At 46.0% G+C, this 24,930-nt stretch overlaps 2 protein-coding genes across 4 annotated transcripts; both read right to left on the bottom strand.

Annotated features, from left to right (window-relative positions):
- Positions 1 to 494: 494 nt before the first annotated feature.
- Positions 495 to 8,446, bottom strand: TIMMDC1 (translocase of inner mitochondrial membrane domain containing 1). The gene is made up of 7 exons (XM_052793961.1): positions 8,309 to 8,446; positions 8,021 to 8,186; positions 6,375 to 6,463; positions 4,417 to 4,484; positions 3,575 to 3,653; positions 2,053 to 2,163; positions 495 to 1,480 (listed from the first exon to the last, which is right to left on the bottom strand). The coding sequence occupies exons 1-7, from the start codon at positions 8,401 to 8,403 to the stop codon at positions 1,399 to 1,401; spliced, it is 690 nt and encodes a 229-aa protein (XP_052649921.1). The 5' UTR covers positions 8,404 to 8,446; the 3' UTR covers positions 495 to 1,398.
- Positions 8,447 to 8,834: 388 nt separating this feature from the next.
- Positions 8,835 to 24,588, bottom strand: POGLUT1 (protein O-glucosyltransferase 1). 3 transcript variants are annotated; one of them, XM_052794560.1, is made up of 11 exons: positions 24,410 to 24,588; positions 23,841 to 23,931; positions 21,035 to 21,178; positions 20,464 to 20,599; positions 17,788 to 17,909; positions 16,213 to 16,272; positions 15,096 to 15,195; positions 14,248 to 14,306; positions 11,877 to 12,113; positions 11,356 to 11,412; positions 8,835 to 10,738 (listed from the first exon to the last, which is right to left on the bottom strand). In XM_052794560.1, the coding sequence occupies exons 1-11, from the start codon at positions 24,501 to 24,503 to the stop codon at positions 10,582 to 10,584; spliced, it is 1,257 nt and encodes a 418-aa protein (XP_052650520.1). In that variant the 5' UTR covers positions 24,504 to 24,588; the 3' UTR covers positions 8,835 to 10,581. The 3 variants fall into 3 exon arrangements, with proteins under 3 accessions (XP_052650520.1, XP_052650521.1, XP_052650522.1); XM_052794561.1 differs by having other exon boundaries at positions 11,946 to 12,113; positions 24,410 to 24,547; XM_052794562.1 differs by lacking the exon at positions 11,877 to 12,113.
- Between the last annotated feature and the right edge of the window lie 342 nt (positions 24,589 to 24,930).

The following is a 24,930-nucleotide window of genomic DNA, read 5'->3' as shown; positions in this document are numbered from 1 at the left end:
TCTGTGGAATCAACTGTTCACATTTCAAGCAACAGTAATTAGCTGTCCCACAGAAGAGCATTCAACCAGCACAGACTGACTACTCTTTTCTTGTGGGAAGGAGCCCCAAACCCCCTGCCTGGATGTCATTCCCTTTAATAGGAGAAAAAACTCCAACAGAGAAAGGGGACCAGAATTCTGACCTTCTGCTTTGAGGGAAATGGTGATGGCCCACCTGGCCCTTCTGGGTACAGAGCATTATTACATTAACTTCAGCCCTACCCATGGGTAACAGCTATGACTTAACAGTTGATCTATGGTACAAAATAATAAATAAGAGCTGGCGCTCTCCTGGCTCTTGTCTTTGTTACTGCCTGGATAGAGGACTGTCTGACACTGCCGCCAGACTTTATTGCTCGCTGGTGGGATCTTAGAGCTCTTCTCATGCAGTATCACTCAAGTAGGTTTCTCTAATGCAACTACTGTACTAACATAAAGAGCTTATGTACACAATCACCACTGCTAGATGGCTTTATTGAGTGTCTTGAACCACATTTCCCCCAAAGGTAATCCCCTAATTTCCAACCTTCAAATGAAATTAGAGGCCTTTTTATTGTTAAAACTGTCCACAGTGCCAGTTCTTCTACCATCACCACCAGAAACAAGTCATCCTTTCTGTGGCCCCCCCTCAGTTACACTTCTATTGAGAAACCCAAAACATGTCTTTTTCAGGATATTTCTGTATCATTCCCAGCTCCTCCACCATTCCTCAACATTGATTGCAAAATACCCCAAGTACTGTAGGAACCAAGTGTGTTTTTCTGCAAAAAGCCTGAAGAAACCACTGTCAGCAAAACAGCATTGGTCCCAGCCAGGCCAAGTCAAGCTGTGGGAGGGGGGTGGCGAGAGGAGGAGAACCGCTTGCTCTGGTGCTGCTTGCATTGCACTTCGACAGCAAGTTCTTCAGGCACTGTCTGAAGAGCAGCTTTCACCAGAGCATAATTAGCTTTTAGAATCGGGGTATCTTTAGCATCCAAACTATTCACAGACTCCTTTACCTTGAATATTTTTACATCACTGGTGGTTTGGAGGTTTTCAGCAGTGAAATGGGTTCTAGACGAGGCTCTGGGGCTGCCCTCACCCCCTGCCAAACGTAGATGACACTACCTAGTCTGCGGAGTCTGCATTTCCACCTTTTCAAGTGGAACAGGTTTGGCCCTCCAAAGCTCTTGTGCAGTGATAGGCATCCATGAACAATGTTTTCTGCAAAATGCTTTTTCACAAGTGCACAGGCTGTAACTGTGTTCACAGAAGACTTCCGTGACCCCTTGACTGAAGACTTTTTTATGAGCAGAATCAAAATACTTTGTAGCTGCTCACAACAGAGATCTAGGGAAGACTCAGTAGCTCCTAGAATTCTCATGCTCTCTCCGTCTCCGGTCCTCCCTGGGTGTTGCTTTCCATTTCGCCTAAGACTTCAGTCACACTGAGTCTGGATTGCCTAATGAGAGAAGAGAGAGTGCAAAATAATTTTATGCCTGTATCCTCCTGACAAAGGCATCACTGCTGGATCCCAACTCTTGAAAAGTTTCTTCTAGAGCTGGCACTATTTGTGAGTTTTAGTAAGTCATGCAACTAGTGTCATAGCCTTTTCTCCTCAAAGCCTCCAGCTATCCTTCTTCTTTCCTCTCTTTAACAACGGGGATGGAAAGAAGGCAGCAATGAAGAAAAGGCCAGAGTTCCAGCCTCTCTCAGTTTTGGTAAAGAAATACTAATGTGCTCGTCCTGCTTGTCTTCTTGGCCACTGCTAAAGTGAAAAACTAATGCAGAGTTACTGGGCCGGGGCGGGGCACGAATTTTGAACAAAATACCTCGTTACAAAATAAGTAGCAACATCTAAGCTGGGAAGACTAAATCAGCAGTTCTCAGACTGATATGTGAAACACATCAAAAATCAAGAGCAGAACCGAGGTTTAGAAAACCTAGTGTGTCATGGTTTCTTCAAATGTTTGAACCACACAGACCTAGACACACTTCTAGTCAGAGACTCGAAGAGGCAGAGCTGTTCCTTACCACTCTGCTAACTTCTGTTCATACAGCTCCCTGCGCTCACGATTTCTCTTCTCCTGCAAGGTCTCACCAGCAACCTTCTGCATTATCATTAAAAGGGCCCCTGCAGGGATCCTAGAGGAGGAAGCAGAAAAGTCACAAGTCACCCAGGGGACACACAACAGTAATAACTTACCGGCGTCGGCAAAAGGAGCGTGCGGGGGCCAGCCACCAGATCAGTGGCGCGTAATATTCCCCAATACTCACATCACACCACAGACTAAGGTATTCCTATTGTCAGCCACCAAACACAGCCGTCTTCAGCTGTGACTCACTGTAGCTCTTTTGATTTTTTGAGTTTATTCATTGACAGGCACACATAGGGCAAAGGGGTAGAAGGATTTAAGGTGCCCAAACAACCCCTGTAGATCACCTAGCCTATAATTTAGATAGTCACACCCCTACTTAGCTTCAGTACAGCTCTGGAGGTACTTGTGTTTTCATTGGTAAAGCTCCTTAGGCTGCTTCCAGGCTCGCCCACAGCTGACACCATCCTGACAGTGCTAAATAGCACATATAAAGCTCATTCTCTTGTCCCAGCAAGATCCCCAGATTCTCTTGTGAGGATATTCATAAGTCAGTACTTTGAGAAGAAATCCCAGTTCTGCTTGAAAAGTCAGACTTCTCCTGAGTTAAGAGGTCATTGTCCTGATGGACAGAGCCCCTGAGAGAGAACCATGGGTTCCTCCATGCCCCAGGGAGCTTTAGGAGATACACGGCCGCAAGACATACATGAAGAGATGTCCCATCTTACAGCCTTGGGTTGTGCAGCCCAACCACACAGCTTCTTCCTCAGCATTTCCTAGTGACTGCTGCTCCACATTTTAGCTTTGATGGAGCCTATTTTGTAAAAAAATAATGTTTACACAGATTGCTAACCTAGGGGCTGGTGGTTCCCCAGGTCCCCCCTTCTTCAAAAGGCATCATCATGACATCCAACACCCCTTGTGTGCTGTCTGGATTCTGAGCTGCTACAGAAGCAGTTGCTGATGAAGCTGAGGAGCCCAGAAGCTGTGTCTTACACTACTGACCTTATCCACAGACAACACAGTTCCTTAAAACAGATGTTCAATGGTTCTGCGCACAACCATTGGGCTCATCAGTGACCATGCCAAGGAAGGGGGACAGGAGACTTGTCTATAACCCATCCTCACAATTTCCTATTTAACAGTAGTTAGCATCTCCTCTAATAAGCAAATAGCAGCAGGTGACATGCTCTATTGAGAGCACCGAGTTCTTATCACTGAGGAAACAGCAAAACACAAATCAAGAAAAAAAGAAGAAAAAAAAAGTTTAAAGGTTGGAAGAAAAGTCATCATCATGAGGTCCCAAGAGAGATACAGAAAATCCCTCAAGGCAAGAGCGGAAGGGAAGCTTCTGTAGCCCCACCTACTATTCATGGCTTGGTGTGTGAGACCACCGTCTAACAAACACCCTTAAAGAGTAGCTGTGTCTCGATCACTCATTGGCAGCAGTCACAACTCACCCAAATGCTGTTCCAAACATGAGGCCTCCTGCCAGTCCCTGCAGGCCCAAGTGGATTCTGAAAAGGGCTCCTGTGAAGGCTAAAAAAACCAAAACCCACTGAAACCAGAAACAGCCCCCCCCCCCCCCATCACATACAGACGGAGGGAGCTGCTTTGCTGCATTTCTCCTCTCCGTGAGCTGACATCTACTTTTAACAGAGCAGAAACCAAGCACTGTGGCCAGCAGGAGGGACCCTCACCATACAGTCACCACAGTCTCTGCACTAAAACATTGCACAAAGCTCCTTCTGCTTCAGAAAAACTCCCCCAGAAATGCTAAGAGGTAAAAGTATCTATGAAAGTAAAACTGAGCTCTCTCCAGGCTGGAGCATGACTTCCCCCCACGCCCACTTTTTTTATTCTGTTCAACAACAGCTAATAATAGTAGCTGCCATGTAAGGCAGAAAAGATCAGTAAAACAGGTATCCAACTGTAAGGGCAATGAACAGTGCACTGAACTGTTCTAAAGAGCAGAAACAAGAAGTGCTTTCCTTGCTAAATAGGTAGTTATGAGAGCAGGTTATGCACCAAGTGTTGCCTTTACCCGACACAAGCATTTTTCACCCAAAAAACTCCAGCAAGTATTTTGAAGTTTCAGAAGTGCATCGATATCTCTCTGTTACAAATAAAGGCACCCAGCAGTTAAACAGAGCAAAGTCACAACGGCAGTCGGTAGAACAGGAAACAAAACCCAGGAGCACAGAAGCTAGAGACCTGCTCAAATCCAAGATACGGATTTCTGCTTATGTTTTTCCGCTTACGACCCTTGCTCATAAAGAGAAAAGTACATAAGCAGTCTTACCTCCTGCCGAAGCATAATTACTGATGGTGCTTTTATTGCGGTACACAGACAGACCAGTGCTTGCCATGCTGCAAAGATAAGGCACAGAAGAAGTCAGCAGTTGCACATGGAAGAAGACAGGTAGCAAAACACAGCCTGAAATAAAGCCGGATTTCATTAAGCCAACCCTCAGGTTGCCTCTAACTGCCTTGTTGCCCATCTGTCCAGAGCGCACACACCCCAGCCACAAGTGCCTCGATTTCTGTGACTTTACTGCAGGCAGGTGCACAGCCAGAGGCCAGGGAATACCAGGATTCCCAGCCTGGATCTGGGATATTCTTTTTCTTTTTTTAATCAAAGATTTTTTTTTCCATCGTATATTCAAGGATAGAAGGAATTGAGCAATGAAAAGGTCCTGTCAGTCAGCCAGTCCCGATGTAGGACCTTACCCCCAGAAGCGGAACCCATGTGTCGGTAAGCACTTGCCTGAAGACAGTCCCCACCACTAGAGCTAAGTCACACTCATGACGTCAGCAGGGTCACCTACTCTTGCAGCATGAGATTTCCCACCAGGGTAGGTACACCATCTCCTCCAAAAACATCAGCAAAGCCCCAAAACACTCTCTGTTCTCAGTTCAGCAGCCACATCCTCCCCATCACTTCAGCAAGCCTCCTGCATGACATCTACAAGTCAACAGCAATCTTCCTCTCCTTCCCAACACCGTAACGTCATCCTAGCCTTTGTACAAGGTAAAACGAAACAATTTGGTTTTAAACTGCGAAACTCAAAATTCGCACAACTGCAGGATGAAATCTTCAACTTGGACTCTACAGAAACAATTAACGCCGAGTGACGAGTATCTTCTTTCAAAGCCTTTTACAAAGGGGTAGTGGAGAAGGGCGACGATCGGACCTCAGGGGAGACACCTGGTGGAAGATGACGCGGTTACACGTCAAGCCCAGGAAAAGCTAAAGAAATCAAAAGTTCCAGGAGAGAAAGCAAACCGTTTGCTAACTAAACCTAAGAACAGACACTAAAGCAAAAGGAGCCAAAAAACCCAAGAGAGATCGAGGAAGAAATTCAGAAAGGAACAAAAAAATTAGGGAGATGATGGAAATACAAAACAATGCTAGTCAATATTGCTGGTATGTTAAAAGCAGAAGGGGAATTTAAACAGAACAGACCTGCAGATATCGTCAATGCAGGTTTAGGACTACATATAAATTTGCCATTTTGAATGTTAGGGAAGGAGATACTCCTAGTTTAAAAGGGCTTTATTCAGAAGAGCATGCTTAGTTTGATGCTATATTGTCAGAAATGCACTGACACGTCTGAGGGAGAAAATCAGGGAAGCGGAACAGTATCTCTGCGGTGGTGGTGCGTGTAGGAAAAACGTGAAGGCCCGAATAGGTACATACAACTGGTAGGTCTGATGTTCAGTGACTGCTTAATATCAAGATGATCATCTGCAAGCATTTGAGGACAAGAACAAAGAATTGTGAGTAATGCTAGTGTATACAACCTAGGAGTAATGAGACCTAAGAAAAAGGAGAAAAATTAGCATGGGATAGAAAGCTCTTCCAGAAACAGCCAACAGACTGTAACACTCTCCCAGAGAAAAACACAAAAAAAGAGATGAAGCAAAAGCAGAACGAAGCCATCAAGTACAGGGAAGAACAGTATTCAAGTCAGTAACAGCATGGATTAGACATAAGGAACAGGGCTTTTCCAGTTTTAGTTTTTGTGTTGGTTCATTAGAAGATTTGAATTCTGGGATAATTAGAAAAGGTTACATCCTCTTCAGGTTCATGTCTTATTAATCATCAGACTCGCTATTAACACAACACTTTGAGCCTCAATCAATCACCAGCAGTCTCTCAGGGAGCTGCGAGCACTGCTGGCACAAAGGGCTCCTTGCTGCTAGTGCTTAAGCATCAGCCAGCTCTTCTCCCACTACCACCGGGAAACACTTACTTACTTGAATATTGTCACAAAAGTGGCTACTCTCCAGCTCCAGCGCCAGCCGTAGCGGATGAAACTCCTGAGACCAGCCCGATGCGCAGATTGCTAGGGGGAGAGAGGAGACAGGTTACAGATGACAGCCCTGCTCCCCCTCGCCAGCACCACCAGCCCGCTGCAACCCTGGCTATTCATGACAGGTCATGGGACTGATGTCACTTGAGAACAACACCCTGACCCTCAGGGATCAAGTCGGCCACCTTCAGAGGAAGAGCTGCTCATGTTTACCCCAGCCACCAACAGGAAAACCAAGAATTAATTCCGGTTTGTAACATCAACTGGTCTTTCTAATCCCAGTGCAGAAACACATCTGGGGGGACAGGGAGAGCTTTCTGAGGACAGTACGGGAGAGTGGCAGAGAAGAAAGGGGGATGAACTAGAAACTAGTTCTCAATTATTATGAGTTTATAAGTATTAATAAATAATAACCATTAGCCATAATAAGTAAATAATAACCACCTACTTTAAATGTTACGAGACCATGAAGCTCTGCAGTTTAGCACTGGCACTTAAAAGTTTGGCAAGAATCGGCTTTTAAAACGATGCGATAAACAGAAGCTTCATAAAAATTAAAAATATTCCAGTTAATACCATGAAAGAAAATAAATTCTCTCTTGCAGTGCCTGTGGCGTAAGTAAGTACGCCCAGGTGCAGATACACAAGAGAGTCAGCAGAAGGACAGTGTGAAGCCACGCAGCAATACTTTGCAGACAGCTATGTCGGGGCCAAATCTAAACAGCAAACAATGTAAAATTCAGATTTCTAAAGGGTTTTTTTTTCTAATAATCCAGGTAACCAACATTTTAATTGAAGGAGAAGCCCCTAAAAGTTCAAATACACCTATAAAATATCAAAAATGTTAAAAATGTTCTTTGTTATGCGGTACGGTAATAAGCCAGAAGAATTTTAAATGGTCTTAAAATAACTCACATTAATGACACTACCAATTTGACGCTACGGTGTGAAGTCTCTTGCCAACATATTAAAATTCAAAAGCCAAAAGGCTGTTCAAGACATATTGTTTACTGAGCCACGTAACAGAACGGTAAAAGTTGTCACCAACTTTTTCTATAACTAAGGACAATTTCTTCAAGTCAACCGTGCAGAATTCACGTAACACGGGACAGCTAACTTACGCAACAGGTGACTAGGCAGCCTGCACGTATTCACGCGCGTGGAGCGAGCACCGCGTTGGTTTTTTTTTTTGCCACAAACCGTACAGAACCCCGGCACGGGCTCAGCGCTGCCTGGCACGCACCTCACAGGAACGAGGCCGTTCCACTCGCTCTCCCACGGAGGCCCGTCCGCCACGAACCGCCGGCCCCGCCGGCCGCTTCCTCCGCGGCCGGCGCCGCTCGGAGGCGCCCGGCCCCGCACGCCTGCGGGGGCTTCGGGGGGGGCTGCCCCGGGAGGGGAGGACCGGCGACGCTTCCTCCGGTCCCCGGAGCGGCGGGCGATGCCCCGCGCTCCCCCGACGGCAACCCCGGCCGCTCCCCCGCGCGTCATCCTCCCCCCCTCCACACACACGGACACGGACACACGGACACGGCGGGGCTCCCGGCTTCGCGGGTGGGCCGGGCCCGCGCAGTGGCGTGGGGCTCGTACCACCGCATCGGCGCGGTTCTGGAAGAGCTCCCCGTGGCTCCGCTCGATGAAGGCCTTCCGGGCGTGGTAGAAGGCCGGCAGCCCGCCGTACATCCAGCCGACGACTCCCCCGGTGAAGGCCGACTTGACGATGTTCACCGTCTCCTCCGGGTACTGCTGCCGCTCGCTGCAAGGGAAGGGCAGGGCTGGGCTCCGGGCTGGGGCGGGGGAGGCACGGGGGGCCCGCGGGCAGCGCCGGGCCCGGCGCCCGCGGACGCCCGCAGCCGCCCGCCCCGGCCCGGTCCTCACTCTCGCCGCCAGAGCTCGCTGAGCCGCTCCCAGCCCGTCTGCGGCGGCGGCGCGGGGCGGCCGAACTGCGGCTGGGCGCCCACCCCCTCCGCCATGGCTCTCCGCGGCGGCGGCGGCAGCGGCAGCGCTGGGGCTGGGCGGGCGCGGCAGCGCCCCCTGCCCCCCCGGCGGGGCACGGCGCCGCGGGACAGGACAGGACAGGGCCGGGCCGGGCCGCCCCGCCGGGAGCGCCCGGCCTCCCCGCAGGTAGAGGCGAGGGTCTCGTCCTCTCGAGGAAAAGCAACGAGTCAGAGCCCGTTCAGCAACGCGAAAAAAAAACCGGCATCGGACCGAACAGGCCCCCGCTCACGCAGGCGACCGACCAGAGGAAGTTTCCAGCCACCGAGACTGGAAGTAGAGACACCCTAAACATTGCTGTGACAGAGCAAAACCAGAACGCCCCGCGTCCCCATTTTGGCAGAACAGCTGGGGGCTATCCAGATCTTTTAGTACGGTTCTGACTAAGCAATGATGCATCCAACAAAACTTCATTTTCATGTTTTATTCCAAAAACACTTCATTAAAAAGTTTAAAAATATTATACATAGCTGTTTCAGTTTCTTAGAGCGCAGTCTCTCCCTTAACTAAAAATACACAACCAAAAACCCTTTCCACTCTCGCACAGTTATTTTCCTCGGAAACTAGGCTATTTTAGTACCCTGATTCGTTTCCTTTGCAGGCTGGGATAACCCAGGCGCCAGTCACATAACTGGCGTGCTGCTCCAGCAACTGGCACTTGATGAATAGGTCTGGCAACTACGTCCCTGCACCGGGGCTTGGCAGTGCTGCAAGGCCTCTGTGCGAGCACAGACACGTGTAGGTGCACTTAGCGTTATTGTTCCTTGTAGCGTTTTCTCCTTCTCTGATCCAAACTGACTGCAGAGGAGACCTGAGCTGTGGCTACCACTCTCTTCCATCAATGTGCTGCTTCCTACAGCCTTGAGGCCGCTCGGCATCAAGGGTGCTCACCAAGGAGGCAGTGGCCCTCTCCTGGGACCCCGTGCCCCTGCTCAAGCTCTTCTGAGCACCTGCCTGGATGCCAAAGACACTGCTTCCCACCAGGCCTCTCAACTCAGGGGCCACAGAGCATTTCAGAAATGGCACTCCCCCTGGGCTGAGCAGCCCATAGTGGGTATAAATACAGTGAGTCCACGCAACCTGTGACTGAACTCAAAACTAGCTGCCACTGTGTGGCTGAAGACATTCCCTCAACCAGACTGAAAGAGATGAGAAAAGGAGTGCAACGGCAGTGTGAAAGAAAAGCAAATACTGAAGTGAGCAGATGTGTTACCAGCCTCAACCCCCCCCCTACAACAAACCAACCCCCCCCCCCCCCAAACAACCCTAGACAGATTATAGAAGAAGATCAGAGCAGAGAATCTGTGAACATCTGGGAAAAAGAAGAGCTGACTCTACCTCTGCATATACTTTCTCTGGATTCTTAAGGATGTCTGGCCAGGCAGCTGGCAAGAGCTTGTTAACAGGGGCTCAGTTCTGTGTGGCTGTGCAGGCACCCAGCTCATCTGTCAGAGGATGAACCGTCTTTATCTCAGTTGCCAACTGCTTGACTGTCTGCTACTCAGGCTTAGCGCTGTGGCAACATCATCATCACCAACTGCTCCCCTATGAGGTAGTTTAACTGTGCAAGGATCATTTGTCCTTTCAACGGCACATCAAAGCCCTACCATCAACTTCTAAAACCTGACATAAACATAATCTCTAGGCTATCTAAAAAGGTTACCCCAAATCCCAGTAACTGCTTCTGTCAGGGAACACCTAATATCACAGGTGAGAAAACATTGACCATTTGCCAAAATAGGGGCATGTATCTCCCAGCTGTGCATAGCTGACAGTCTGCGTACCTTGCCCATGAGGTACAGCGGACTTGGTAAAAAGCCCAGTAAAATTAACATACAGGCTTCTCATTGACTGAATGGGATTTAGGATCATTCTGACACAGGTAGTAACAAAGTCCCAAATGCTAACAACCCTCTCCCAGGCATGACCATAACCACCCCATTAAATAGCCATAATCCAACATTCTACTTAACATTCTTATGGTGACAGCATAACTGGGTCCCACTGTATGGGAGCAATTTCAAAGTTAGCCTATTGCTGTTCTCTGTAGTTGCAGCGTGAAGGATAAGAAGTCTGAAAGAACAAGAAAGAAGATACACTGATCTTCAGATTTCCACAGAGATCAGTTTGAGCTGAAGAGAAAAACAGATTAGTCTCTACAGTTCTGTTTTCAGCCACTCAGAAGTGATCTCGCTGTAGCTCTTCCTCCTTTTCACTTTGTAAGTCAAGGCTTGGGAATATTCAGACAGCAGATGCTCCCAGTAGCAAGAGACATCCTCCATCTGCAAGTGCTCGGTGATGAATTGGCGTCCCCTAGAGACAGACAAGGCACAGTCAGAACCAATTTCCAGTTCCTACAAGAGTCTTTGGTTTTGTTTTATATGTATATCAACTTTCACTCTTCTGTGTTTCAAATGAGAAACAACATGCACTGCTCTGTACCATCTATTTTAATATCACAATCTTCATTCACGGTCACAGCTCTGACAGTTGCAGTGCTTTTGTTATCCTCAAGACGGTATTTGTTATCTGGGAAAATAAATATCAGATTTCAGATATCAAATACAGCCTGAGCAGCACTGATGCATGCTGCTTCAGAAGCCAGTCGTGGCCAGTCTGGATACGTAGTGCTTGCAACGCAGACACAGTTCCCAGGGGTCAACTCACCTCATACTGAGACGAAAGCTCCCAACTTCTGACGGCTTTCAGTGGGGTTCCTGACATGGGTCACAGCTGAACCAAAGACCTAAGCATATAATCTTGTTCGCTTGTTACGAGTTCGCCAACCCTCCTGCTGTTATTGCAGGTGATCAATTATACTGCACCCTATTAATACTAGGTTGTCTTTGATAGGTAACCCCTTCAAAAGCTGCTTAAGAAAATGCTTTGGAAGAAGACTGCATGACAGCCAGAAAGGACGCACAACTTACCTCTCTGAAATTTCTTGTGCTATGGCATCATTTTCCTTTACAAACTGCAGCAGCTCCCTAAAATGAAGGCCAAAAAAATGCTATGAAACGACTAGCTCAATGGAGAACATTGTCCCTTAGCTAAATTATTGCAGAGGATGAGATTAAGAATCTACAGCTGAGCGAGGGACTGGTACTCCTTGTTTCAGAGCACAGAAGAAACTTGCCCTTCTCATTTGTTCCATATCAGTTCTGGACAGCATGCTGAAATCTGGGAGCTAACACATTATTGGCCCAGTGATAAGTTACTCTTCCCCCTTACCTGTGCTGCAGGGCCTGCTTGCAAATTTAAGTGCCTAGTGCCTGCTAATTTCAGTGAGGGCAATAGACCTACACACTCCAGTGAAACTGTACTCTCTAAGTAGGACCAAATGATTCTTTGGGGGCAGTAATAAAGAGAAAAGAACATGACCTCCAAGAGCCTTTGTCTAGGAGACGCCTAGGAGTGGAGGCACTACTTGGTGTAATACAAACCAAACCACCTTCCCAAACACAGCAGTGTTTTTCCTGTGGCATGCAATGCTCCGCTGAGCACACTTGGGGTCTCACACCTGACGTTAGAGAGGTCTGATCGGACTGGGATGTAGTGGACCCAAGGCTTCAGCTGAGGGTAGAAGAACTCCAACCACTCTTCTCCAACGTGAAACACAAGTGAACCACATAAGAAAAGGTGTTTCAACCGGAAACTGGCAGCCACTCCCCGGAAATTAAACAGATACCTTTAAAGGGATAAGCAAAGAGAGGGACCTGATTATACTCGGCATTTTGTGAGGAAACGCACTAAGAAACTGGGTTTCAAGTAGCAGTCAACCTTCCCTCACAGGTAGCAGCTGAGGCCGGGGGGGGGGGGGGTCTCCCTCACACCAAGCTACGCACTGGTCGCTAAAGGGAAGACATTTATTTGAAGCTCCTCACGGGAAAGGTGAGCTGAAGTTAAAGATATGCTAAGTGAATTTCTGCTGTCTCTCAAAACTGAGGAAGAAAATCAATGCATGAGGCTTTACCTCCGATAAAGACACCTGCCTGCAACAAACCAAAGAAGGCCTCATGGACAACTGCCAACAAGGCATGGAAGGTCACAACGTGGATGCTGATCCTGTGACTCTACGCTTCAGAGATGCTGTTACCATGAGAAGCTTTTTCCCAGTTCTCTCTTGTCTTGCAGTGAGCTTTTCTGTTCATTGTTCAGCTTTGCCACATCTCTCTCAGTTGGGTTTTTGGTTTTTTTCCTCTGGGATTCTGCTTTAATCTGAATCTAATTGTTTCATATTAACTTAGGAATGCAACCCTAGGAGGTTAAATAGGCTAGCACACAACAGATGGACTTTGCAGATAACAAAGAATCCACAATTTTGTTTTCAGTATTTTCTGCCAAGTTAGTAAAGTGGGCTTGACTGGGGGTGGATTTCTCTTAGCAAACGGTATCTCAGAGGGATGTTTGTTTGCTTACTTGCTTTCTTTTTTAAACCCACATTTCTCCAATTATATGGAAAGCTGTTTTTCCTGTGGGTAAAACCCCTCAGTACATATAACTATCTTTGAAGTCAAACGTTTTGGGCTGGGGGAAGGGAGTTCTTCCTTTAATGAAGCTATTTTGGGCGAGATGGGGATTATATGTTTTATTTATTTTGGGTGAGATGGGAATTATAGCTAAACTTAGTTCAGCAGTAAGTGACAAGGAGTAAATCTCAAATTGTTCTGCATTCTTTGTATTGCCTAGGAGCTCAAGGCAGGGATGAGTAGCTCATTGTATTAGGAACTCAACAAATTCGTGCAGAGATGTAACAAGAACAGTGGTCTGGAGGTGTGGAAATGCCTCTGTCCAATTCCAGACATAGCTCCCACCATCTGTGACCTCAGCCAAGTCACTGAGCGCTGCTCTCAGACAGCCTGCTATAGCACCTACACTGAAGGAAGCAGCGAGAAGTTCATGTTGATCCTACAAGACCCTGGGCTATGACAAAGTGTGTGTGAATGTCTCAGCCTATACTGTACGAGGACCTTAGGAGGCATCAGGGTAGCGAATTCTATGTGTAACAGAAGGGAGAAATCTGGGCAACAGTCTAGTGAAATATAAAATGAGACAAGTCAATCACATTTTGCACAAAAACAGAGATCCAGCCAAATGACTGAGTTCTTGTATCGGCAGATTCTAGCTGGCAGAATCATAACTAGGTAATTTTAAAGCAAAAGAAAAAGCACAACATCAGACATACAAGTGCATACGTACTAAAAGTTTACATTTTTACACAGAAACCTGCAAGAATACTACACCAAAAACCCCTCCCTAAAGTAGTTAAAAAATAAAAACCTTTGTAAATCAAAACCACATTCTCCCAAACAACATACAAAGTATGAATCAATACTGTATCTGCTCAATCATATTTCAGGTTCTCCCTTTTTCTATATACATCCAGTGGCAACACTTGCCCCCGTATGCATATGAAGACATGACTCCTTAGCTCCTTATGTCTTTGAAGACAGTAATGCTATCACTGTAGCATCAAAAAAATAATTTTGAACACACAGCTTGGTACAGGAATATAAAAAAAGACTGATAGAAAGCCTTTTTGATTAAAAAAAAAAAATTATCTTTAAGTTTATTAGTGATCTAAGACCTTTACTTTCCCCAAAGCACTTTATTTCTCCTGAACTGACAGGGGAAAGCTGGCACTGAAACAGGCCATGCTAAACTCCCAAATTTTCAACTGCCTTATGTCTGTTCACAAGCTTTCTTATCTGCATGGAGCTGGTTGCTGGAATTAGACCCTAAAATAAAATGAGGCCTTACACCATGCAAGGAAAGAAAAAAACCCACAGCCCTTGAACAGTTTTATTAATCAAAACTCTTACTTGTATTTGCAGTGATCAACCAGTGGAATTTCCTTTGCAGGAGGCTTCCCTAAGGTGTCCTTAAAATAAAGGGAATTTAAAAAAAAAAAAAAATCAGTAAGCTTTATATAGTGATTTCATATTTGTTTTCCTTCTCAGTTAGAAACAAAGCTGAAGTCTCAAAACCCTCCATTCCCACTTCTGAGAAAACCTTCTCTGGTGGGCTTTTAGAAGTATTATGAAGAATTCCCAGACCTTCAAACAAGAAAAAAAGTTCAGTAAATTACACACTGCCTGTAAGCAAACACCAGCACAAACACATTAAATGATAATGTTTAGTTGGCAGCTACAGAGTGGAAAACAGCTTGGGACAACGTGAAGCCAAGTGTAACCAGACTAGCCAAGACTGTCTGGAGAGAGCTGGACTGTAGACTAAGTATGGAACTAAAAAGAAGTTATCAGCAACAGTTACCAGAAAGTTATCAACAAGAAGACCAAGAAACAGAGATGACAGAAAAAGGTTTAAAAAGACTGACAACAACACACAGGCAGCTCAGGGCTAGAAGGAGAAGAGTTGGCTAATTTCATTGTAATGGAAGAGTTGGGGATTGGCATAGATCCATTTTCTTATGTATGCTGGTTTCCTTGAACAAAAAGTGTAGATGGAAGAAAAATGTTTGGCCTGCCAGGCTCTGGAAGACTCCTTCCTTTCATCTGTCAGAGAGGTGTGGCCATCAAGGGAACTACAAGGCTCCCCCACTCTAGAGGATCACCCACAACTCTCCAAGATGACGCTTCTCAATCATCAAAGCCACCTTGCAATGCTATTCTTTCTGGCCTTCACACTCAGGAGACAGACACCCACGCACCTTTTCAGATTTCCAAGCCTGGTTTTTAGTGTACTCAGCATCAACAAGTTCTGGGGTTTCTCGGGACAGCAGAATGAGAGGATCTCTCTCAGGACTCGTTCTGCAAAAGAAATGCTATCAGTAATTGCCAATCCACATGACTCAACACAGCTAACAAACTACAGGACTCAAGACCCTGCCTCTTTATGAGGCTGACCTCCCTTTGTGCCCCCAAAACATTAAGTGCCTACCATACAGTGTATTTCTGTCCAAGGGTACATTAGCAGAAGAGAATGAGTTATGTGTACCAAAATGATTTGAGGCCATGTTTCTTTATTTCACTTACTAAATATTTAATAGTATTATTCAAGCAATTCCCAGGACAAATCAGCAGAGATGTTGTTTCCTTCAGGCTTTATCCTGATGGGTGCCAAATAAACTCCCTTCTAAGTCAGAGAGAGCTAAGAAATGCCAAGCATCTTCAGCGCTGATCTCTCTGACACCAATTTAAAACACTACTGATAAGCAAGGTTATGACATCCCTGAGACTCACCCCTCATCATCTCCTGAGCCCATCTAGTAAGATATCAAATCCTTCCCTATTGGGGATGGGGGAAGAACAAAGTATTAGGTTTAACATTGTTTTCAAACTGTCACTGGAGAGAGGGCAGACATAATCTACTCTCTTATCCCCCACTACTCAGGTAACTTAAAGCAAGAATATTTTTGATTCAGCGTTGAGCACCTGCATAGCAAATAAAGTATTCACATTGGCAAGAAGCAAACACATCAATATCAAATCTTTAAATTTGTATCATGCACCTGCAGTTCCCTTCACAGAACAAAACAAGCTGGTTCCTAGTGCGACAGTTTTACTCATTAAGAAATAACTTAGCAAATCCATCACAACTTCTGTTTCCAATATTAGACTTATTATAATAAACTAGTTGCAAATGGCAATTCTTATGGAAAATCACTAATGGTGAAATGCTGCTGTACAAAATGTCTCCTTTCCTTACTTTTAAAAAATACATTCTGGGTTACACTTGTTTAGGTCTTGGAAATACAGAAATTTCTGCATACAGACAGCTGTCAGCATATGTTGGTAGAATCTCCTGTTACAGGAAAATATGCTCACCTGGATCCTCGGAAATATCCTTTAGAGATTTTTTTCATCCATGGCCATTTTTCTGCAGATCTGAAAATATTGTTTATACATGGCAATAAATGATTTCATATAACCATGAAACAGCACTCTCATCAGTTTTCACAGCATGATCTCTTTTTATTATTCTTCATTTTTGATGGAAATCACTTTCTTCAGTACAGCAGAAAAAACTCTCAGCCAGGTCCAGTGAAACATGTTTTCCTGTGAATATCATGTTTAAGGCAACATGGTATAGGCTACTTTTCAGAATACCTTTCAGTCAAAACAATGAATTACACACAAGCCCCTCATCAAACCTTTAAGGGTATTAAAATTTACCTAAAATTTGAATCACTTTTTGTATCGTTGCTTTATTTTTCTGTACTTCACTGAGTATGGATAGTGCAAAATGACTAGAGAATTTCTAACCACTGTCATTTCCCATGAAAAACAAACAAACAAAAAACCCGCCTAGCATTTTGCATTTAAGATACAGGGGTTCATTGTTTTGCCAAGTAACTTTCATTTTATATCTAAGCAAGTCCTTCAAAATAGCTGTTCACATGTTTTATTTCTGTCAGTGCAGTCACCTGCCTCCCTCTGGGGAACTCTTTGTTGTACTTTTCTGTTGCACCTGGCTTGACAGGTAGGTCCTGATCCCCAAACCAACCTGCACAGGTCAAGCTTTGCATCTGTTTATAACCCAGTGACACAAGTGGCATTCACTGAGAAAGCAAGGATGAGTAAATGCTTTGGACCTTCATTCTATTATATGGCATTAGGCTTCAGCTATGATTAGTCCCACAGACCTTCAGATTTTTAAGAGGGAATCATTCAACCTTGCATTCTGATGTCAAGTGATTGACATCAAGGTGTTTTTTCTTGTTATGTTTCTATGTTCATTGCTGCACACTTTGTTTGTCACTTTCCATGGGAAACAGCCCCTTATTCTGCTAATAGTCAAAGATCCTGCCAAAAGAAAGACTCCCAGTCAGAAACCTCTTCTGTCTTACTCTCAGCCCAGTAATGACTCTTGATTCTTGGGAACGACTCCAGGTTTCTCTATTGCACAATAATACTCGAGTAAAAGCAGATCTAAAGAAGGCTTTCCTTTACCCTTCCAGAAGCTTATACAAACATCCCTGCAGTGAAAAAAACACAGCTCCTAGAGAAGTAGTTGGAAACAAAGGAAAATATTTCCATGTGTCAGGGGAGATTTCTGCAGGCAAAAGATAACTGCTACTTTATTGACAAACTCTATCCCACCAAAAATGATAGTAATCTGGCCCTGACAGCATGAAGAATGCTTCATCCTCTGCATTCCTTACTAAAGTGTTGGAAACAGAGAAGCTAATTATAACTTCTGGTTACATCATCCAAGGTTTCCATGGAGAACTCTTATAGAGCAGTTAGGCTGTATGTAGTTAATGAGGGGCAGCAGGACAGATCACAGGCCAACAGACCTATGGTCTTAGACTTCAATATTGGCCCAATGCTAGACGGCTTTTACTGTGAGTTTGTCTTCTGTTAAACCTCCCCACACACATAACCATTTCCAAAACATACCTTCTGAGGTCCTCTCTCATGAGGTCCCAGCGCCCTAAACCTGTTGGGTAAATTGGCCAAACAGCTGGTCCTCCTTCCCAAAATGTCCAGGCAGGATACATGATGTCATTGTATTCAGGTGTCTTAATAAAAAGGAGAGTAATGTAAGAACAAGAGTAATATCTACTTCAGTTTACTGACTGAGCCCACCAGTAATGAACGTCCCTTCTGGGAGTTCTGTCAGCTTTCTCCGTTACTGTTCCATAAGCAGCCACGAAAGCTTTGTGGTCACCACAGTCTTGCTGGGGTTCATATGAAGACAACCCAATATTAAAGTGTTTCAATTACTTTAAAAAGGCTCTGACTTGCTGCATGACAACACAGGACTTTCATATTAGAAAATAACAAAAGAGGTCCATGGTATAGCTGATTAGTAAATAGTGAAAGACCCGAGTTCCACTCACCTTTCTAAAAACTTGTGCCTATGTGTAGCTACAAATGTTTTCTACTGATGGTAAGTTAAGAGGCATTATTATCACCTCAGAGATACAGGTGCTTATAGACACTTTGACATTTAGGTTTCCGACACTTCAGTTCATTCCAGCCTTCCTAGAGATTGCTTAACAATTCACTGTAACAAATACCCAGGTCATGTATGAATTTCAGTTCCTCACTCCTATTTGGATGCTTAAATCCCCATATAATCAGAAGGGGGGCCAGCACTTAAGTAAGATAAACCCTTTCATGAAACCAGACTATAGGCTACTTCCTTGCACTAGTAATAAAATTCCTATACAATTATCCATCTATCTGTCACCTGGAGATACTGGAGACAGTCCAAGGCCACCAAGGTAGTTAGGAGGTTGGTGCAAATGACATATAAACAGGGGCTGAGGAATGGGTTTGTTCATGCACACGAAGAGGAGGCTTGGGGGAATCTAAATGGTGTCTCCTACTACCTAACAGGATTGTTCAGAGAAGATGGAGGCAGACTCTTTTCAGAAGTGCAGAGACAGAATGAAAGGCAACAGGCTTTGATTACAAGAAGTGAAATTCCAAGTAGATATTGGGAAACATGTTTTCATTCTGATGGAAGTCAAACATTTTCTGTGGACACTGTCCTTGGGGATGCTCAGATCTGGGCAGGACACAGCCCTGAGCACCCTGACCTAGTTGGTCCTGCTCTGAGCAAGGTGCTGGACTGGGTGACCTCCTGAGGTCCGTTTCAAATTAAATGAGTGTGTGCTTCTATGATCTGCTCCTTCTCCGTCTTGCTACAAACAGGCATTGATAACAAACCATGACAGCTCCACCACCACCCCAGGGTCAGCCTTCTGAGATGCAGAATAGGACAATCCTTCAATCCCTTACGCTTTCAGCTTTAGAAAGCACCCTGGACCAGCATCCTGGAACCTTCCTAACACTGGTTGGTTAAGTGTGAGCTGTGCCTGGATCACTGGGTTTCAGTTAAGGATAGGGCTGAGACTACAGTTCAGATATTGGACAACGGTGACAAAGAACTCAGTTTCTTGCAGGGTCCTGCAAGGCACCCAGGGGCAGGATGATGAATACGGTTCCAAAGATTAAACTCTCGCAACCTGCTCCGCATCAATTTGGGTTCTGCTGGCTAGAGTTAAGGCTGTGCAATGGTCAAGGGGCAAGACAGCTAGCTTTGCTACTACATCTGGCAGGAAACATGGTTATTGAATAACATATTGAATGCTTGCAATGCTGTACTGAAATTCTAGAGAGTTTTAGGATGGCTGAGGACTACGTGATAGTTATGGATCATATTATGGTTCAGACTATATGAGCTGAAGACCTGGGTTCAGAGTAAGATGCTACAAGTTAGCAGAAACAGAATAGGGCCTGAACTAGCAAGAGCAAATGGTTTATTGCCTCTTTTTGCACGCTACTGTCTGCTGGGCTTCAGCCAAGGACAGGATCACAATCAGGGTTAGGTAGCAAGGGTGCAGGACTTGGGCACACTGGTCATACACTAAGGCAAAGCAAGATTAGCCAAAGCTTGAGGTGTAATGATATTTTGTTGGAAAGGATGAGATACTATACTACAGTCAGGTTTAACAATGGGAGAAGTAGGAAAACATACAGGAGGGCTCTCGAGTCTGGGAACAGAGAAGCAGAGAGCAAATGTCTCTATGCGTGTGTGTGCCTCTGCATGTGTGTGCACGTTTGCAGATGGAAAAGGGAATCCGAGGGAAAAGTGTTCACAGGAGATAGCAATATTACAGAAAAGAAAATAAGAAACACTTATTTGTGGTACCAAAAAAGAGGACTAAAATATTCACATTAAATGAGATTAACTGTATGACAGCTGACTGATGGTCAAAAATCCTTAACGATGCTGATAAACTATGGTTACAATTTTAACAGAGACATTGTAGCAAATGACAGCAATGCTGGCACATATCCCATCCAGCTGTGCATCATTCCACTGTGGCAGAGGTACATTTTTTGACATGGAAGGGGAGCTAATGAGGGGCAAAACTGTTCTATTGAATAAATCTGCAAATCTGTCTGCCAGAAAACTGGAAGTGAAGGGAAACATAAAGAGCAAAAAAGAGCAAGCAATTTTGACACAGAAAATCTGTGGGGAACCATCCTCAGAAATACGTTCCCAAGAGAAAGGATGACATGCATGTCTCAGAAATGCTCAGCTTTTAAAGATGTGTGCACCTTACTGAAGGAGAAGACTGGGATAATGGGTTTCATCCACTTGGGGACCTGGGGGTAGTCTCGCACATTGATCACCATTTCCATGTCAGGGAGGCGGTTGATGATCCCCAGAAGGAAGTGCTCGACTCCACTGCATCTGTGCAGAAATGACATATAGCAAAAGAGCTGTAAAGAGAAGGCAGAATCCTACAGTCTCTTGCAGGCCTTTCTCTCTGCACAGGAGCAGAAGAGATGGTAAGCCCAAGCCATACCATGATGCAGGCTGGGAACTGCCTATAGCAGCCTGTAAGCCCCAACGCAGTACAGACACCAGTGAAGCAATCCATCCTGTTAAATCTGGCCTGATCTGCAGCTTTCTCTGCGATCCCACAACCAACCAACCCTTTGTACACTGAAGTGCAACAACGACACTTATCTCTTGCTACATTTAAGGATGTACATCTAGGCTCCTGCTCTAATAAGGAATTCAGACCTCTGAAATACCATTGTGCTCAATGACTTTCAGCTTGGCAGCGTGGGAAGCACTCCTGCGTCCCAGCTAGGGAGAAGAGATCTTCTGTACGGCTCTTACCTTGCAGGGAACAAGCAGTCCTGCTCACGGTACAATTTGTTCTTAATGATTTGGTAATGTGTCCCGAGCTTCCGGCTCACCACATCTGATATTATCTCCTTGGAAACGCCACCTCGAAAAGGAGCCAGGTCCTGCTTCCAGACACTGAAAACAAAACAATCAACCATTATTATGTACAATAGGGAGGATACTGTGCATTAAATTACTGCAGTGTACAGAACAGACTTCTAGCTAAAACAAGCTCTGTGTATCTTCCAGGAGCTCTGCTACATGTGGCATAACGGAGAATTTAAGTCACTTGGAAGAGCTGTTACTCAGAGACTCAAAGGTCCGAGATTCACTCTTTGACTATCTATGTGCTGTTTGCCCGAACAGAAAGCCCAGCACAGGACTCTGAGGCTAAATCAACATGAACAACTCTACTCTCCCAGAAAGGACCTTACATACCCTGGCAGGTTATGGGTAAATGCCTTTGGCTCACTTAACCTTTGAGTTGCGAAGCTTGTGCTCTGGCCTTCCATGAATGATGGGCCACACCAAGACCAAATTCCTCACACAATGTCATGCTATTCAGACATTAAAAAAACAAGGTAAGAGTCTAGTTGCAAGGAACAGCATCGCCCAGTAATGCTGAGTACAGTGAAAGCCAGCCCAGGAGGACAAGTCTACATAGCACATGTTCTGTGACATCTGCACATCACCAGTGAGCTCCAGGAATGCAGTTTGAAAACATAAACCTAATGAATATAAGAAAATACAGGAGGAAGATGCGGTTTATATAAACTTAGTCTAAAGGCCCTCAGATCTAACTGCCTGGAGCATTTAACAAACACTGTCAGATTGTAACAACCCCACTTTTTGGTAGACACTACATCAATGCCTTAGTTTAATACAACACTGTCAGGATGATCCCACTGGGAGGGTGGTCAAACATTGGTACAGGTTGCCCAGAGAGACTGTGGAGTTTCTATTCTTTGAGATATTCAAAACCTGACTGGACACAGTCCTGGCAACACTGCTTGAGCAGAGGGGTTATACATGATGATCTCAAGAGGTCCCCTCCAACCTCCAGAGTTCTGCTATTTTATAATCAGGTAGAAAACAGCAAAACTACATAAACAATTCCCATTGTGCAGATGGGCTGACCACAGGATAAGCAGTCTGGCAGGGATGCAAATGTTATGAGCTTTAGAACAGGAAGAAAGTTGCAGTTCTATGGCACATCCATGTCACTGTACAACTGAAAGGTAGCAACAAACAAGTTAGGACCTTCAGTCCTTGGCCACTGAGTCACAGAAGACTAGACATAAGTAGAATCTGTTATATGGGGAAAAGTACTGGCTTTTAGCATTCTGCTGCATATTGACATACCTCCAAATCAGCTATCAAAATGAACTGAGTTTCTTAAGTGTCACACAGCGTACATGCTGTATTATCTTCCTGGATTCTTTTGTAATGCCTGTCACTATAGCAGCGCTCCTTAACAACCCTTAAATCAACTACTGCTTTAACGAAAACTAGGTTTCGAGACCCACAGCAACCGCAACTTCATGTTAGTATCAACTGTCATGTTCTGAAGCAGATTTGGAGGTCGTAACCACTTGGGAAAGTGTTCTACCCAAAGGTGGGCAGGAGCAATGAGGATCAAAAACTCCAAACAGAGCGTATAAAGAGTTGCCCAATATGACTCATCTGATATTAAAAGCCAACATAGCACTCAATCTCACCCCCAGAATGAGTGAGCACATCTGGTACTTTTAAACAGGAGGCTTAAAGTTGGGCATCTGTGTTTCTGCATTTGGAATCCTAATCCTAAAGGCAGAAGAATATGTTGACTCTTCCCTGAATTCCCTATTCTCCTTTATATGAAAATGCTGCTTAAAGGTATCAGAAAACCCGGTCCTACAATCCCTGCCCGTATGGCAATGGTGACCATTGTAATGTTTGCCATGCTGCAGCCGTGTTCTATCAGTGCGAACAGAAAGGAAGTTTGGTTTGGCTATGTCTACAAGACAGATCAGCCTGTACTTGTATGGCCTACAGTGGTCTTGCATCACATACATGCCTCTAGCTCTCTGCATTAAATTCACTGCAGGAAGATCAGGCCAGCATTTCAGGTCAGAGTGCTGGCATTATGCATAATGCTCTGTAGTTATAAAAAAAAAAAAAACAAAACCAACAGGACTTGCGTCTACCTGAATGAGCTCCTCTTGGATCATGCTTCCGTTATGTGTCAGGTAGCTAAATATCCACCAACAGTCCAATTCTCACAAGCAGTGAACTAAACTCCCTAGAAAGAGTGCTAAAAAGTACAGCACACTATCACACCAAATGAATGTGTTCTGTAACAAACTTTCTTAATCTAGCTATTTAGAACATTTTGCACATACTTGACTTCTTCCACTTTTGAAAGCCCATGAGAAAGACTTTTTAGCAACACTGCACTGAGAGAGAAGGCAGAATTGGATTGTTAAGACAGAAACATCACCAGCTGCGTGTATGGTTTATTGTGTGATCATACATGAAATGCTGACATAGCATATGTTCAATCGCAGAGAACAACAATAAGTGTGATCAGTTTACAGGTGGACACACCTTCTAGTGGAACTATGGAGGTCAACCTGTTTCACACAGGTTGCTAGTAATAACCTCCTCCTTGCAAGCACCGTGACCTATGATGGCTGCAGACGCGATACCTTAGAGCCCAAATATTCTCTAGCTAATTCCCAACCATCAGTGCTGGCAAAAGTATTCCCTCTCACGGCCAGAGGCCTGTGCAGTCAAAAAGGAAACCAGTCTCTCTCACCTTTGGTAGCAGCTGCAATTCGCCTTTACACATGGCTTATAGACTTCCACAGCTTTCTTAATTTGGTCAGTTATTGTTTTCCATTTGGCATCTAAAACACACAGGAAGGAAAAGTCAAAGGAATTAATCCATTAAAGTACCAGAACAACTAGCAGTAGCTGAAGAGCATTTCTGGTCCGGCTGGCAATAGCAATGCACCAGGGTCCCACAACACACTCCCGTACTGCTCCAATCCATGCGGCTCAACGAGAGCATGCCTACAGCAAGCGGGGGGCAAGAAAAGCCTCCACGGGCAAGGAAAGGGGCCACCCACCTGAGAGGGGCCGGGGAAGGGGCAGCGGGTCGGGCACTTTCAGCCCGGGGGCCGTCCCGGGGTGCCGAGGGATCTGCCCGGCCGGGCGGAGGAGCGGGAGGAGGCAGCGAGACTCCCTCGGTGCCCTCACAGGACGCGCGGGCTCCCGCCCGGGCCATCAACCCTCCCCGCCGGCCGCGAAACCGCGTCCCGTTCCCCATCCCCCGCAACACCCTCAGGCCCCGGGCGACGCAAAGAGCCCCGAGCCTCCGCTCACCTGCCGGGCCGCCCGCCGCGGCGGGCTCCGACCGCCACACGGCAGCCGCCGCCGCCGCCGCCATCGCCCACAGGGCCAGCGCCGCCCGCCCCATACCGCCGCCGCCACCGCCGCCGCCGCCGCCAACACGGCCCTGCGCATGCGCGACCCGCCGCCGGCGGGCGCGGGTGGGCGGGAGGTGACGCCCCCACCAAGGATGGCGGCGGCCACAGCCGCCAGCCCCGCACAAAGATGGCGGTGCTAGCAGCGGGCCTTGTGTCGCGGCGCTTGATGGGATCTGTAGTTCCCGCGGCGGCTCAGCGGCGCCGCTGTCCCTCCCCTCACAAGGGCTGTGTGTGGGGAGACCCCCGCGGGGGTCGCGTCGTGACCGCAGACGGCTTTTGTACCTGACGGAAATAAAGGCACTGGCGGGGGGGGGGCCTACAGCAGGGGGTGACTGTGCTGCAAAGACAGCCACTGCCCAGAGAAGGTCCGAGTGTGCGTTTGCGATAGTCCCTCCAAATAACCTCCTGGCTCCGCTC

This window comes from Harpia harpyja, chromosome 8 (genome assembly GCF_026419915.1).
Source record: "Harpia harpyja isolate bHarHar1 chromosome 8, bHarHar1 primary haplotype, whole genome shotgun sequence".
Classification (NCBI taxonomy): Eukaryota; Metazoa; Chordata; class Aves; order Accipitriformes; family Accipitridae; genus Harpia; species Harpia harpyja.
Note: the sequence above shows the minus strand (reverse complement) of the source record. Positions and strands in the feature narration are given on the sequence as shown.

Excerpts from the sequence above, each read along its gene's own strand:
- TIMMDC1 (XM_052793961.1), bottom strand. The coding sequence starts at position 8,403 with ATGGCGGAGGGGGTGGGCGCCCAGCCGCAGTTCGGCCGCCCCGCGCCG. Across the intron at positions 4,485-6,374 it reads ACTTTTGTGACAATATTCAA|CATGGCAAGCACTGGTCTGT; the intron begins GTAAGTAAGTGT and ends TTATCTTTGCAG. Across the intron at positions 2,164-3,574 it reads ATGTTTGGAACAGCATTTGG|GATCCCTGCAGGGGCCCTTT; the intron begins GTGAGTTGTGAC and ends TTCCTCCTCTAG.
- POGLUT1 (XM_052794560.1), bottom strand. The coding sequence starts at position 24,503 with ATGGGGCGGGCGGCGCTGGCCCTGTGGGCGATGGCGGCGGCGGCGGCG. Across the intron at positions 23,932-24,409 it reads CGCGGCGGGCGGCCCGGCAG|ATGCCAAATGGAAAACAATA; the intron begins GTGAGCGGAGGC and ends TGTGTGTTTTAG. Across the intron at positions 12,114-14,247 it reads GTTGATCACTGCAAATACAA|GTATCTGTTTAATTTCCGGG; the intron begins GTAAGAGTTTTG and ends ATCCCTTTAAAG.